Source organism: Limulus polyphemus, unplaced genomic scaffold, assembly GCF_000517525.1.
Source record: "Limulus polyphemus unplaced genomic scaffold, Limulus_polyphemus-2.1.2 Scaffold245, whole genome shotgun sequence".
NCBI lineage: Eukaryota > Metazoa > Arthropoda > Merostomata > Xiphosura > Limulidae > Limulus > Limulus polyphemus.
The window spans coordinates 632,033-648,649 of record NW_013665855.1 but is presented as its reverse complement, the minus strand read 5'-3'; the positions used below and the strand labels follow the sequence as shown (position 1 = coordinate 648,649).

At 34.4% G+C, this 16,617-nt stretch overlaps 1 protein-coding gene and 1 long non-coding RNA gene across 2 annotated transcripts in view; one reads left to right on the top strand and one right to left on the bottom strand.

The window, feature by feature from the left end:
- LOC111085123 overlaps nucleotides 1–16,617 on the top strand; it is a 31,166-nt gene that overhangs the window by 6,044 nt on the left and 8,505 nt on the right. The window contains exon 2 of the long non-coding RNA XR_002609968.1: nucleotides 15,561–15,686. This is a non-coding gene — a long non-coding RNA (uncharacterized LOC111085123). The remainder of the gene's footprint in view (nucleotides 1–15,560; nucleotides 15,687–16,617) is intronic.
- The window catches only part of LOC111085122, a 43,382-nt gene continuing 27,790 nt past the window's right edge, over nucleotides 1,026–16,617 (bottom strand). Inside the window, exons 4-12 of the mRNA XM_022382385.1 lie at nucleotides 15,548–15,635; nucleotides 14,330–14,408; nucleotides 11,851–11,983; nucleotides 11,456–11,509; nucleotides 8,572–8,644; nucleotides 7,537–7,689; nucleotides 4,404–4,442; nucleotides 1,851–2,449; nucleotides 1,026–1,576 (exon numbers count right to left, since the gene is read on the bottom strand). Coding sequence (XP_022238093.1) covers nucleotides 1,190–1,576; nucleotides 1,851–2,449; nucleotides 4,404–4,442; nucleotides 7,537–7,689; nucleotides 8,572–8,644; nucleotides 11,456–11,509; nucleotides 11,851–11,983; nucleotides 14,330–14,408; nucleotides 15,548–15,635 — 1,605 coding nt within the window. The 3' untranslated portion in view covers nucleotides 1,026–1,189. The remainder of the gene's footprint in view (nucleotides 1,577–1,850; nucleotides 2,450–4,403; nucleotides 4,443–7,536; nucleotides 7,690–8,571; nucleotides 8,645–11,455; nucleotides 11,510–11,850; nucleotides 11,984–14,329; nucleotides 14,409–15,547; nucleotides 15,636–16,617) is intronic.

Here is a 16,617-nt window from a genome sequence, read left to right as displayed (position 1 = left end):
CTTTGTTCTCCTCGTATTTCTCTCAAGGTATATGACCTGAAGCTCTCCTTTTATTTCTCTCTAGGTATATGGCCTGAAGCCCTCTTTTATTATCCTTCTATTTCTCTTTAGGTAAAGGACCTGAAGCCCCCCTTTGTTCTCCTCGTATTTCTCTCAAGGTATATGACCTGAAGCTCTCCTTTTATTTCTCTCTAAGTATATGGCCTGAAGCCCTCTTTTATTATCCTTCTATTTCTCTTTAGGTAAAGGACCTGAAATCATCCTTTGTTCACCTTGTATTTTTTTCTGTGTACATGACCTGAAGCCCCCCTTTGTTATCCTTGTATTTCTTTCTAAGTATCTGACCTGAAGCCCTCCTTTAGTCTTCTTGTATTTCTCTCTATGTATTTCTTGTATCTATGTATCTCTTGTATTTCCCTCCGTGTACTTCTTGTATCTATGTATCTCTTGTATTTCCCTCCGTGTACTTCTTGTATCTATGTATCTCTTGTATTTCTCTCTATGTATTTATTGTATCTCTTGTATTTCTCTCTATGTATCTCTTGTATTTCTCTCTGTGTATCTCTTGTATTTCTCTCTGTGTATTTATTGTATCTATGTATCTCTTGTATTTCTCTCTGTGTATCTCTTGTATTTCTCTCTGTATATCTCTTGTATTTCTCTCTACGTATCTCTTGTATTTCTCTCTACGTATCTCTTGTATTTCTCTGTGTGTGTGTGTGTCTCTTGTATTTCTCTTTATGTATCTTTAGTATTTCTCTCTGTGTATCTCTTGTATTTCTCTTTATGTATCTCTTGTATTTCTCTCTATATCTCTTGTATTTCTCTCTGTGTATCTCTTGTATTTCTCTTTATGTATCTCTTGTATTTCTCTTTATGTATCTCTCTATGTATCTCTTGTATTTCTCTTTATGTATCTCTTGTATTTCTCTTTATGTATCTCTTTATGTATCTCTTGTATTTCTCTTTATGTATCTCTTGTATTTCTCTCTATGTGTCTCTTGTATTTCGTTTTACGTTTATGACCACTTGAAAAATCCATTAATATATGAAACGAATCACGTACTTGCCACCAAATCCTTCCTCTTTCTGCAACTTTTATACACAAACACTTTCTCGTGTAATTGTGTATGTATTACATTTGTTTACCATAAAGGCTGAATGCTGCTTTGCCCAACTAGTTCTAAAATTAAATGGCTATTTCTTCCCTCAACTGTTCTTTTATAAAATTGGGACTTAAAGCAGTAAACTGAATCATTTCGTTAATTGATTTTAAAAAGTCTGCGTAAGCTGACGAGTAGCGCCACCTCTGCAACAGTTTCTCCTCTGAGAGCTCATAGTTACAGTTAGAAGCCTCACCACGTAGTTTCCAATATAACTCCACTAAATGATCGGGAATAGTGAATCTTCTATGTGGAACAATATTCCCGAGACTAAGGCCAGGTGCTGTGTAGGGAAATCGGATCACTACCAGATGACTGTAATCTCCAACACATTTCACAAGGTCAGTAGTGAGGGCTGACAGACTGTATATGAAAAGTTTGTCAAGGTAACCGATGTTATCGTTGTGTACTACCTGAAACAAAATCGGGCTTTGTTAAAACTAAGTCTACTTGCTAAAGAAAAGAATAACTTTTGAGTTCTACAAAATGAAGTTATTTATTTACTTATCCATCTTTTGAAATTTCAAGCTTATCCCGCAACGTTTTCACTGTAATAGTCTTATATATCTTTGAGAAATGAAGTACATAGTTTAAAATCTTTCAAGCCAATTTTTTTATGTTTTCTAATGTTTGTAAAAAAAAAAGAAAAAGAAAGTTTATAATTCATATCTGTAACTTGAAACCAACCTTTCCTTCCTGCCATGCTATCTGACGATACACAGCGCCCTCTGACTCAATAACAATAACGACTTTCTTTTTATTTAAAGAAAGTTTCCCGTAATGATTTGTGGACTTTAAGTCGCAAAGACTTTCTTGATTCGAACTTATAATACCAGCATCAGAGATTTTGTTCAGTGAAGATTCGTGCACACCCAAGTTTGTGTGGGGTAATGTATACTGGCTAGAAAAACTGTGTCTTCGATGTGTCTTTTTAAAGCTGGTGTACATTATGTCTATATATTTTTCTTTGCGTGAAGGACATTGTTCAGAGACAGAAGTAGCAACTTCATGGTTTTTAGATGGTGATATGTTACATAAGCTGGAGTTCATGATTTCAGACTCTGACTCATACCAAAATTCGTTCTGACATTCGCAGGCGATTAAACGAAGAGCCCAGCCTTCGGGATTTACCATAATCTCATCTTCATACTCTAAATCCCAAATGACTTCAGCATTCCAGCAATCTTTCAAGAATGTAACAAAGTCACGAACGACTTCAGTGTGCAGAAAACAGTCATGAGAGTACAGTAGCGACACCTGGATCCTTTCGTTTGGGTTGGTGAAATCTATAGAAATAAAAACATAATTATTGCTGTTATTTCTTAATGCAAAGCTACACAATTGGTTATCTGTACTCTGTCCACCACGGGGAATCGAACAACGAATTTTAGCATTGCCAGTCCATAAACTTACTGCTGACCCATTGTGGGACAGAAATAAAAATATATCTACAAAATAGCAGTGTTTATAAGTTAAAAAACTCAAATATAGTACAGTGGTCGACGACTATAGTGAACACGATTACAGTAAACCAACAGGTATATGGTAAAAACCCTACGCTTATAGTAAACGGGACCACGGTTATTGTGAACGTAGCCATGTTGAACGCTACCTTTCAACACGTTGCATACTGTCTGTCTAATATAGTAATATACCTCAGATTTAAAGTTACAGTAATAACCCAAAAGCAATGTAATGACAGTTGTTGTTGAATAAAATTAATTATGCCTAAAAATGATATAAACTTAAAAATATCAGTTTCAGAAACAACATATATAAACGACAACTTTCCCGGCAAATAAGCAACATGATTTTAACCACAGAAATAACATATATAAACGACAACTTCCCCGGCAAATAAGCAACATGATTTTAACCACAGAAACAACATATATAAACGGCAACTTCCCCGGCAAATAAGCAACATGATTTTAACCACAGAAACAACATATATAAACGACAACTTCCCCGGCAAATAGGCAACATGATTTTAACAATTTTTATAACTTAGAATGAAAATATACCTTTTTTTAGGTACATTCAGGAAAAAAATATTGAATTTCTCGTTTACCTAAGTAGCGTTGTTTTGACTAAGACGCAGTAAATCAGAGCTTGCCTTAATCCCGTCCTTAGACATAGGGGCGTGCACAAGGGGAACAAGCCCTACTCAACCCCCAATAACTTTATGCATACGGACACGGTCATTTTTGTCAGTGTAATGCTGTTAATTCTACGTATTTCGTGTGTAGATATGATTTATATATATATATAATATGTGTGTGTTTAAGCTACTTTCTAGTAGCGGTCAAATTTAGAGTCCTGTGCATGCCCTACTTAAACAAGTCGTACACAGGTTGGACATCGTAGTAGGTTCAGAAAGAAATTGTTTGTTGGTTGATTTGTTTTATTGCAAAGCCACATTGGGCTATCCGCTGTGTCCACTGCGGGAAATCGAACCCTGGATCTTAATGTTGTAAGTCCGAAACTTACCGCTGTCCCATCGGGGTCATACTAATCTTGTTGATGAATTAAAAAATAATAATAATAACACATGTTAAAATTACTGTTTCTGATTGGTCCTGGTCTCAGCTGCTTACATTTCTAGCCCCCCCCCCCCAGTGGTACAGCGGTATGTCTGCGGACTTACAACGCTAGAATCCGGGTTTCGATACCCGTGGTGGGCAGAGCACAGATAGCCCATTGTGTAGCTTTATGCTTAATTACAAACAACGATACATTTCTAGACTTTGGAAATTATTAATTGCTTTCACTTATAAGGACACGAAGGAGTTTTTTTGAGGCCATATTAAACATACTCCATATTAAAAAACTTATTATGTTTGTTTGTTTGTTTTGAATTTCGCGCAAAGCTACACGAGGGCTATCTGCGCTAGCCGTCCCTATTTTAACAGTGTAAGACTAGAGGGAAGGCAGCTAATCATCACCACCCACCTCCAACTCTTGGGCTACTCTTTTACCAACGAATAGTAGGATTGACCGTCACATTATAACGCCCCCACGGCTGAAAGGGCGAGCATGTTTGGTGTGACGGGGATTCGAACCCGCGACCCACAGACTGCGAGTCGAGTGCCCTAACCACCTGGTCATGCCGGGCCAACTTATTATGAAGAAGTGTTTCAATGATGCTGACGTCTCTCCCAAACAGAGGTAAACAATAATGGTTAAAACTACGTGTTCGATTCCAGAAATTACGTAGAACAATTTACAAACTAAACTCACCTTCTTCGGCATCTTTATCCAAATCTCCTAAAATTTGTTCTGAAAAACGGAAAGGCATTTTTGATTGAGTGCACTGCAGAATCCGATATATATTGTACCAGTTCTAGAAAAGTTGCAGGAATACCTTCTAAACTGATACATCAAGAAACTCAAACGACACTTGTTTAACTTTGCTAAAACGAATAAATACATTTTCTAAGAAACAAGCGAAGAGCAAGAAATGACAGAAAAAATAAAGCATTTAATGTATATGAATAAACGAGACGTAAGCAAGCACATTTCACAATATATAAGAAAATATCTCTTTGTCTTTCAATTGCTTCTTTGTTATTAACCCTTTCACTACTCGAGTGAGGGGGGGGGGACCCCCACCCAATGCGCAAACAAAAATAAGTTGTTTTTTACCTTATTATGTCATAGTATAGGATGCAGAAGAAAAGAATAAATACCAGAGAGTCATGTAATAACCTCTGTGTGTAAGCCTGGTGGTGTACCGAATGAGAAGTGAGCAGGGGGTTAGTCGGGTCCGGGACAAATCTCACTGACCGCGAGATAAGACGGGAGGGCGAGCAGGACTTTGGTTTTTTTTTTTTTTCAGATGTGATATCACACTTCTCTCTTACCTCACACACACTAGCACAGCATTGGTTGTGAATAACCCGATTATACTGTACAAATATTACACTTAGCACACTAATATAAATCACTAAACTATTGTATAAATGGCTAATATTTACACTATATATATTTTCCCCGCTATGTATAGGGTTCGGGGTTGACATCTATGAGTTACTGGTATAAACAAATATCAGCTGGGATTTCAAGCGGTGGAGGGAAAACCTAAAACATCATATGATGCGCGGAGCAGTGAAAGGGTTAAGAACAAAGTTACAGAATGGGATATCTGTGCTGTGCTCACCACATATATCAAAACCTAGTTTTAAACATTATGATACTTACTGCTGAGCCACTGGGTCATATTTCAACATCTTCATGACTTGTCATTCAAGATAACTTCTAAGTTAGAGGAATACAGATGGCTGAGTAATTTTTATTAAAATAACACGATTTTGGAGTCTCGCCATGCCATTACAGTCCATATTACCACATGCGGTTAACACTCTATCTTAAGACATTGCATCTTGAAAATAGTCCTGCAGCATAGTTTCCATTGCAACAGGCTCCATAATAAAGCTAAAATGTCCAAAGCAAACCACTCCTCACTGCATGTTTTTCATAATCCATTTAGTGCATGGAGATGGTAGTTTCCCAGTACCTGTTTCAATGGTCCAATTGCTCAAAAATCTAGAGGTGTTGCATCTATAACAGTGACTTGACTAGTTTGTTTTTGTAAGTTATACCCATTTCATTCTCTAGCTGTTTGAGGTATGCAATAGTTGAATGGAAGGTATGACTGGAAGCCTACTTTAGTGAACCTCTACCCTGTTAGTCTCCTTTCCTGCCAGATATACTTCTTGATTACAGTGCATACTTTTGCCTGGGTCACGTGGATAGCTTTTGCTACTGACATTTGTGTTCGTGGATTCTTACCATTACAAGACTCAAACTTTGCTTACCATGGTTGGTTTTTTTCTGGCTAGTCCTGGTACCCCTAGTTGATTCATATTCCTTTATTTTCCAGTGCTATTAAGTAAAAGAGATATTCCCATTTTGGAAATTCCAAGTCCACAATCTGAACACATCCTTGTGATCTAAAATTATGAATATTTTGTGTCAGAAGGGGCTGTTACCTATTTTTCCCCAAAACAATCAGTCTTTGATAACATCACACTACTTACACAATGCTAAACCATATCACAATGTAGTTCTGATACATTCTGGTCTACTTGTTATTAATGTGGTTTGTAAGCATACTAAGTGTTTCCTATCCCTTATTTAATATAAGATTTTTCAAAATTTCTCTACACACTATGTATGTAGTCATTACGTTCCTCTCACTGAAATAAGTCATTCAATTAGGGTGTCAAGTGAACTTTCTCATGGGAAAGATCTCTGTCAAGTGGAGCATGCTATATAAAAGTACCGTTTCCACTGGCAAATCATTTGATATTTCGAAGATCCATTATCTCTTATTTTGTAGTGAGAGTGACTGTCGATCAATGTGTAGCGCTTGGGTCCTGAGAAAAATGGCAGTTTTTTTTTTACGTATATATTGTCATGTTTTCTCAGTCTAGGATATGTTGATGACTTGACGATATTGAATTGATTTAAATAAAGGATTTTATCTGAGAGCTGTCCTGTAAAGGCGCACACGAAATACACTTACTTCTAAAGTTTGATTGTTGCTTGTTTGAAATACAGATTGTTTCAATCTGCTATAAACTTAGACAAGGTTAAGAGAATTCAGATTCACTTCTTTCGTAACGTCTTGTTATTCTTGGACTCCTACCCAATGACTCTTAAAGGGAAATCAGTGCACCGAAAAACTCCACATTACTATTACTTTTGCTTTAATAATAACCATTGAAGTATACAACATAGAGATGTCTGTATTTTGTTTTAAATTTTGGTTACAACTTCCTGCCCCTGATGGCTCAGCGATAAGTTTGAGGGCTTAGCTAAAATTCAGGGTTTGTTCCTTGTGGTTGGCACAGTGCAGACAACTCAATGTGCAGCTTTGCACTTAAGCAAACAAACAAAACCGTCAAGACTACTATAATATATGTCGTTTATATTTTCTTGTTATAGTGAAATATGCTTCATCAAGCAATAAAAAATATACGTGTTGCTGGTTTGAAGACATATGAAAAAGCGTTTGGACAGTAAAATAAAGCGTTTTATTGTCCAAACATATTGAAATTCAGAATTGGAATCTACTTGCATTCACGGAAAAACTTACTTTGAAGACATATGAAAAAGCGTTTGGACAGTAAAATAAAGCGTTTTATTGTCCAAACATATTGAAATTCAGAATTGGAATCTACTTGCATTCACGGAAAAACTTACTTTTAACATAAATTCAATACTTCCCTCTAATGAAACACTCATATTAATTGGAAGAACAAGTTTGAAACCAATATTTAAACAATCTTTCTTCATGCTTAATTTCTACAATTGCGAATATATATAATTATCTAAAAAATTACGCTGCATAAGATTATGATCTTCTCACCTCTATCAGCTCTCTTGCACTTCCTGCAACCAACAAGTAAACAGCTTATTAAAACCAGAGTGACTAAACCAACTGAGGTAGTTATGATCACCCAATCAGGAAAATCATTTGATGATTTGGATATCCAAGGGAAGAAGAGTGTATCCTTGAAGTCTAAAATTAAAAACTAGATATTGTAATACGAATAACCGACGTAATTCTGATAACTGAAATGCCATTAAGAAATTCTATAGTGTGTTTTTATCCTTATGTTAGTATATTCCAGCAGATTTAGCTATATTTAAAATGCCTAGGAAACATGAAACATTCTGTTAAATATTGAGCCACAAGTCAGTCAATCAAAAATACAATATAATCACATAATATAATAAATGTTTTCTAATATTAAATAGTCAATACTCTAAATAATCCAAGTATGCTATAAAGATCCATTTGAATTTCTATGTATTTATATTATAAATGCATTTATCTTTTTTTTACTATTCTCCGAATTTTCAAAACCCTCGATGAAGAATTGTTTTAGTAGTTGCAGTTCTGTATAAGTAAGCCATTACTCGGGCATAAGATTTTGTGTCTTACTAAATGTTTGGATACTGATATTTTCAACCTGATTGATCCTTACACACACACACACACACAGGCTAAATGGCCAGATCTGAAACCCTTAGGATTTAGGTATAGCTGTCCATAATTTTTAACTACTTATTAAAAGGAAGGCAGACAGTCAACATCATCCGGTCTATGCTTAGTGGTTAGCGAGTTGAACTTGAATCCGAAGGTCCTTGGTTTGTCTTCATTACCGAAAAATTGTGATCCACATATTAGGGATGTGGATGCGCCATAAAAGCGACAGCTTAATTCTGCTGTTGGGTCAGAAGAGTCGGCAATGGGTCTTATTGAGTGGTTTCCCCCCCTAGTCTAGCAATTCAAGATTAGGAACGACTAGCACAGATATTCCTCAAACCTCATTTATCTCAAGTGTCTCTTCATGTATAAGTAATTTGTCTTTAATACAACATTGTAGATCGTACCTACCAGGTAATATAGCGCAGTTGGTAAAAAGTGTCATCAGGTTTTGTCTCTGGCAGTTATGATCCAGAGGAGTTACCTGGAATATAAAGCAGAATTGAATTTTCGCATCATTCATTCACAAGGATTAGAAAGCTGGAATTAACATAAGGACTGGGTTTTGCTATGTACTTCTGTAGTTTTTCTTGATTTAGAGACAAAGTTTCAGACCCCATATTAAGTCCTTCATCAGGGAAATGTCATCTCAAAATCAAGAAGAATAACAGAAGAAGTCCATAGAAAACTCAGTCCAAACGTTGAACACGTTGTTTAAATCTACTTCAAAAGAAGCCTGAAGTAATTTTTCGGCATTAAATGACATTTTTTTTTGTTTACAGTAATTTTTCAGAGCATTACACAAGAATCATTGTTATTTTTTTTTCTGGAGACACCTTATAGTTTCAGTAGAATATCTTAGGTTTGTTCGTTTGTTAATGTTCATTTTATTTTGTCGTATTTACTTATTAAGAAACAAATATGCGTCAAGATATTTGCTGACGAATTGATTTATATATTACTCCATTCAGAGGCATTAATCTTTTTATTATATTATAGTGATAATAATATCAATCCACGAAAAAAATTAAATTTCTAAACACTTTTTAGTTCAAGACTTGAAGTAACTCTTTTCTGACAAAACCCATCTGACAATTAGTGAGTGAAATACACCATAAATCGGGGTGAATTCCAACAAAATGTATAGAGAAAGTACAAGAGTTGTTGCATTTTTTCATGTAATAAACAATTATCGTAAGATTTTCTGTTCTGTATTTTTTTTTCAGATCTAGTTTTCGACGAATACAGTAAGTTACAGCATCTTTCTCGGTTTGGTATTTTTTATAGATAAATATCACTTTTTTTAATTTTTGATTTTCTGAAAATATTCCCTTACAGATGAAAATCTAAATCCTGTTGAGATGTTCCTATACACATTTTGTGAAGGCCATGTCCACATGCCGCGAAAGTATAAGAAAGTCATTGCCAGACACCCAATGAACATTTCAGACCCCCAACAGTTGGAGGCAGCCTTGAAAGCTATAAAAGAAAGATGATTGGGCACTTGCAAACAAGTTGGGTAAATAGAAACAGCAGTTTCGGGGCTTGTTAGATTTTAAACCAAAGAACCTGCCAAGTTTTTAATTTATATTTGCAAACACGCAGAGCAAACCAAAGCCATACCCTTCATTTTTGTGCTAAAGGGTCCCCCCTCCACGAACACACAAACAAAAACAACAAGGAGAACCAAACTGTTTACCTGATGATGTCCAAAACATCCTCTGTTGACAACTTTTTAAACTATGACCTTTTCATCTTTGATGACATGGCCCCTATCCCCCTCCCCAACTTCAGTCTTCGTGTGTCATGTCGTGTCGTCACTTCCGTCTATGAAGTGAGGGGCTTACTACTGGTGTTATAATCCCGATGTTTTCCAACAACTTTCCTGGGCACAGAAAATGGTCAAAAGGTTACATGAAGCAGCACGGTAAACACCAGTTTGAAAGAATGTCCCAAAACATCAAGATTGCTCGTGCTGAAGTTGGCCCAGAAATGATTAATGCCTACTTCAATAGCCTGGGAAGATAACTGGATGACATAAATTAGGATGACAGTAATCTCGTAGACAGCCCAGAATAAAAAGAAGCTGCAAGTATCTAGAGAGTCCAAAACACATCAAAATCGTCAACATATTTGATGTTAGCAGCTGAAGGGGATGATACCGCATAGCTCTACTATGTTGTGTACAAAATGGTACATCTCTGTAACGCATGGACTGATGAAAATCCAGAGAGATAGTGGTATAAGCACAGTAAAATCAGATAGTTTAATCATGTGTATTTTGAAGATTGTTTTTCAACGTAGTGATACCATACATGAGAAGATGGCATTTTATAGAGATTTTTGAATGGCAGATCAACCATCAACCATGGTAATCCATTATGTTCAGTCCCTCTTCGAGTTGTTTTGACAATGTTTGGTTCTTGTAGGCTAACGTTAACTTATAATTAGTGTTCACTGTCCTTTTTTATGACGATTCAATTAACTATCGAAGGCACACTCTTGATGTCATTGTCTTCTGTCTTCTTTTCTCTGTTCGTGTTATTACTCGTTTGTCAACTTTTTGACCCCTATTATGTTTGATTGAAGTGTTCATATTTTACTGACATCACGTTTGATGCTCTTTTTCGGATTACAGTCTTTACTTGAAATATTCGTGCACTGAGAATCCAGCTAAACGTTCACCTACAATCATGCCTCTTTGAAAATTTAACAGACATTTTTAGCTCCACATTTTTAGAACCTTTCTATGAAAAAGCAAATATAACTTCGTATATAGACAAATCTAATGACATGGAATAATTTAATGTACAGTTAGATTATCACATGAGTACATTTTCCCCTGCTGTATACACCAAAATTTAGAGTTAAAAGTGAAATGCTTTCATTGTTTTGCCCAATCCGGGTGTTTCCATTTCATTTTAATTATTATATAACAACAATCTTACAATAAACCACTTTTATAAATTTATCTAATGTTCTGACATTCAAAATTTTTAATATTAAGAGTAAAATTAAAACAATATCTGACTATTTTTGGCACAATGAAAAGGTAAAAATCTTTATTATCAATTACAGCCAAGTAGATTTGATAACACAGTTACCATCACTAGCCATGATTATGGTAACTGCGTTACGGAAAGTATTCGGCTGTAACTAACAATAATAATTTTACGTTTTAGTGTATCATAAAACGTCGGATTTTGTGTTTTTTAATCTTAATATATTTGCACAATGTGCCTGAAAAGAAATTATTCAAAACTTTTTACGGTAGTACATTAAAGAATAAACGTACCCTGGCGCAGTAACAACCTTTCTCCAGTGGACTGAAAGTTACTCCTGTTTCATTCTGAAAGCAAACGAGAAACCTACAGTGAAAGAGAATATCCAGTGAAATATTATCACCACGAAGTACAATTAGTCCCGCCTGGACATTTTTACAGTTTATTATGATCGATAGAAAAGCTTCTGAGTTTCCCTCAGTAACTAGAACTGGTATCATAAAATCAGCGTGTAAGAAGTGTGTTTATATACAAATACACATATAAGTATGTTAGTTGACTTTCGATCCTTATCACTCATGAATATCGCAGAAGACGGTGTTTGGTGTTACACGTAATTAATGCATTAACTTCTATCATAAACTGGTTTGAATGTATTTTATTAGGCTAATATAAAGACGATACTCACTATACTGACGACCTTTGTAAACCGCAACTTTCCCGTCAGTCCATTACAGTTTTTGCTAGCATTTATCCACAGTGCAATCTCAAGTTTCTGAATAAACGGACAAATTGTGAGCACCTTCACTTTTATGGCCTTCCTAAAAGTAAATCTCGGTTTAATAGGAAATAAATACAAGAATTAGTCCAGAATGGGTTTCTTAACGGTTACAGAAAAATAGAAATAAAAAAGGTAAGAACAAAATGGTAATGCTATCAGAAGAATAAATTTCTAAACTCAAGGTTTTCCTTAGGCCTACTTTATTAATGATTCTACTGGACCTTTACTTCACATACCAAATGTCAAGGCACTCCATTAACAAATCACGAGATATAAGATCTCATATTTTGATTGAATTTTTTCCTATTTTTTTTTCTTCGCGCCGAAAGTATGGAAACTTTATTTGATAGAAAAACATACTTAACTATCATGGATTTTTTTTTCAAATTTGGTATACTGATAGATCTTTAAAACCTACAGTTAGATGTCAAATTTGGTCTAAATATAAGCCACATGGGCAAAGTTATTCAACAAAATCCGTTCAATTTTGACCACAATTTTTGCGCACGCCTACGCAAAAAATCACTTGAGCTACCAGTCTGAAATTTTTACTACACCTTCACCTAATAGTAAAGGTGGGCCGTTATTAGTTTTTTGTCATTCGAATTAAAGATAGCTGTTTTAGAGCAGCAAAACTATATGGTGAAAGCACGTACAGATACGTAAGTATTGGTTAGGCCAAGCAAACTAGATTAGAAGTTTCTAGCTCAAGTTTTTAAAAGAATGATACGGATGGACGGGTATTATTCATTGCCAAATTTTAAGCAAAAATTTGCTAAATTTTATTAAATTCTCCTACTTACAGAGCGTTTAGTGAAACGTGATATTAGCTTAAGCAAATAGGGTAAACAATGATGTTGTACCGAGTGCATGCGGGTGATGACAAGAAACTGCTAATCTAGTTTCCATGGTGTTACTATAAATGAAGTTACTAACAATGTTTTAGAGAGGAAAAATACCACCATATATTTTAAAGAATCTGGTTGGTTCAGTAAACTATAGGTCTATTCCCAATAATAGGGTTGCGATCCGAAAGCTAATGTTGGTTACTATCGAGTGTCAATTTCTTACTTGCTGTGGTTTGTTGATGTGTATTGATAAAAAGTCATGATATCTAATCAAAAACATCTTAGGTGAGAAAAAAAGCTGCGGCCAAAAAAAAAAGGATGGAGCGTGTGTTTTAAAGGAATGAAATGAAAATTGGCAGCCAAACTGGTAGCTACACTTATAGCATTAATAAGAATTTTACAGCAAATATTCAATGGCTAATTAAGGTCAACCAGTTGTTCACGTGATCACTCCTATCAATAATATTTTCGATATAGTGTGTGTGACTTTCTTATTATTTAACAGCTATTGGTAAGCACAGATCTTTTTAAAGATAAAAATCATGATGTTAAAATCCAGTGCATCTAGTCTTTAAGAAACATGGCGCAGTTTCAAGCTTTTTTTTGTAAAAATAAATAACCACTAATTCTTGCATAAATACATAATAACTAATTGTTACATTAAAATATATATCATCACTAACTGTTACATAAATATATAATAACTAATTGTTATATTAAAATATAAATAACCACTAACTGTTAAATATATAATAACTAATTGTTACATTAAAATATAAATCACCAATAACTGTTACATAAATATATAATAACTAATTGTTACATTAAAATATATATCATCTCTAACTGTCATAAAATCTATTATATGACAGACTCATTACTGGCACTTTCTAATTTTGTATTATCATATTAAGCGGGCTATTAGGTAGCGTATATACATGTTTTTATCTCTCAAGTATATATTGTATCAATGTTTCAATGATAAAAAGGCAAACTACTAACAATAATGAAAGTTTAAGCTAGTGACCATTATAATTAAAACAAATAACGTAAGATTACCGGTTCTTCAACCCAATTAGTAACAGATATAATCGTGTACCATAAGACTGCCGGTTCACCACACCAATTATTATAACCATAATAATCAAAACAATTACCAGTTCATTAATCCAACTAGTAGCAATAACAATCAAAACAAGAACCATAAGATTACCAGTTTACAAAACAATTATTATAAACATAATAATCGCAACAATTATCAATTCATCAACTTGACTGGTAACTCATAAAATATTTTACTAAAACATATTTGTACTACATGTTAATAATTGTTTAGAACAAGAACCTTACAAAGAATCATCAATATATACAATCACTTAAACGGTGCAAGCGGAACAAATGTATTATTTTTTTACGATTATAGAAGCTAACTGTTTATACTTCATAAAATTAAATTAAACACTTTTTTAAGGTCCTATCAATTGTATTGCTGTAAACAGTAGTAAAGTTACTTATAAATGACAAAGTTCTGGACTTACTTTTTAATGTCGGGCTGTAGAACAATATCAGCTTTCCATGATATTTGTTTTCTACAGTTAACTTCTACGCCAGTGAATTCTAAAATGAAAAGTCCTATTATTATTCTATTATCCTATTATTATTATTCTCTAGGGAGGGGAGTATTTTAGCAAAGCCACATCGGGTAATCTGTTGTGTCCACCGAGGGGAATAGAACCCCTGATTCTAGCGTTGTAAATCCAAAGACTTGTCGCTGTCCCACCGGGGGACATAAGAGTTGTCATCAAGACTTATTCAATTATCAAACAGATCATAATGGTTTAAGAACTGTGGACGATCACTTTAAGGTATAAACCATAATTAAAATTTAATAAGGGTGAAGATTAATTCATTAATGTTTATGCTTTGCTGTACAAGCTGTGTTTTACGAAACGCCAAAATTAATTATAAAAAAGTAAAACTTTATTCTCCTCAAGGGAGCGTGCAAACAATACGTATATCCACCCTTTCTTTATTTTCTGTCTCTTCAGAAGTACAATCTCTATAAATGTAATAACAAGAGACTGCCTTAAAGCTTAAAAGCAAAATTTAAAAAATCCTTTTGCCCAACAAAAACTTAAAAGGCATTACTTTCAAGTAATATTTTACATTCCGAATTAATTAACATCAAATGGTTGACATTTTATGTGATACATGAGCTAAATGGCTAGGCCAGAGACTCCCAGGTTAAGGAAATAATTGCCTGTAATTTTGAACTACTGATCAAAATGATGGTAGCACCAAACAGCTACAAGGGCTTTACATATGCTTTTTCTACCGCCTGAATTTAAACCCTTTAAGGCCCCCATGCAATACTGGAGACGCTCTATCTAGGTGATTCAAAATTGAGGACCCCTCTCTGGGGCTCGAGGCTCCCATGCAATTATATGGTTTGCACCCTTCTAAGTCCGGCACTGATGACCCTGCTATAACACTTAACACTGTTCAAACAACAAAACAGTAGCATTGCCTCTATTTATGCTTTATTTAAACACGTAATATACACAAAGTAGTAATACATGCTCTGGTACAGCAAAAGGAATCGTTCATACGCGAAAGTCTTGAATCTTTGTTTGTTAAAAAGCAAATCATTGGGTTAGTTTAACTTGTTTTGTCTAAAATTAAGCAGTTATGCTTCTTTCCATTAACATTAATTTTGTCCTTTGTTCAAATTATATGAAACATAATTTTTAACATACTTTTTTCTGGCAGGAAAAAGGTTTTCGACCGATGAGCACGGCAGCCTATTTTACAGTTTCCACGATGTCCCACACTCAGTGGCTCGACCTACAATCAAGTATTGTTTAAATTGAATTCTGATCATAAAAAAATTACTAAGTATGTTTATCAAATCACTAATACATTAACCTACCTAATACTATATCAATTAGTTAACGTGACTTGATGAGCAATATAGCTGTCCAGTTCACTTGCCATGTAATGTTAGCTATTAAGTAGTACCTATATTTAATTCGTTACCCAAAGTTATATAGTGATAACCACATTTAATTTGTTAACTATATAACGCTAACTAGTAAGTAATGATTAAGTTAATTCACTGATTAGCTAATTCTGTAGCAAGATTATCTAGATTATTAATAATTACATATAATTATCTGACTTGATCTAATAATCAATAACTGCATTTAATTAAAAATAATAACAGAAATGCAAACAGCCGATCAGTTCAAAGAATGACGAGTTAGCAGCCTATATAAACTACGGCCATACAGCTTATTGGTTTGGTTATAAATAGCTTTAAAGGGAACTAGACAACCCGTGACCCGTTGGTTCACCCACTATTCAGAGGTTATGAAGAATTCAAGCTAATTTCAATATTGCACCGAAATGAAGGTTTATTTCGAGATAATTTAATTACATATTTCAATCCATTCATGTTATTCATAATTCAAGAAAATATATTTGATTGTTGATCGGGAGTAAACGTAAAGACCATTTCACTTTTCAAAAAAGTGAAGTCAGAGTTGTGATGAATTAGTTCATTATGTTGTAGTTTTTCCTCTTAAACCTTCTACAAATAAGAAACAATAACACTTTATTTGTTCATCGAATTACCTACCATAACCAAGGAACATTACTGAGAAATTCTTCAAGATCTTGTTTTTGTCATCTTAGGCCTTTTAATGAAGATGGGAACATTGACAGGGAAATAGATTTGAACGAAGAAGTTTCGTAAAGAGCGCGAACAGTAGTGTGATGTAAAATTACTCATGCTAGAAATTTTTATAAAAGTGACCCGAAAAACGGT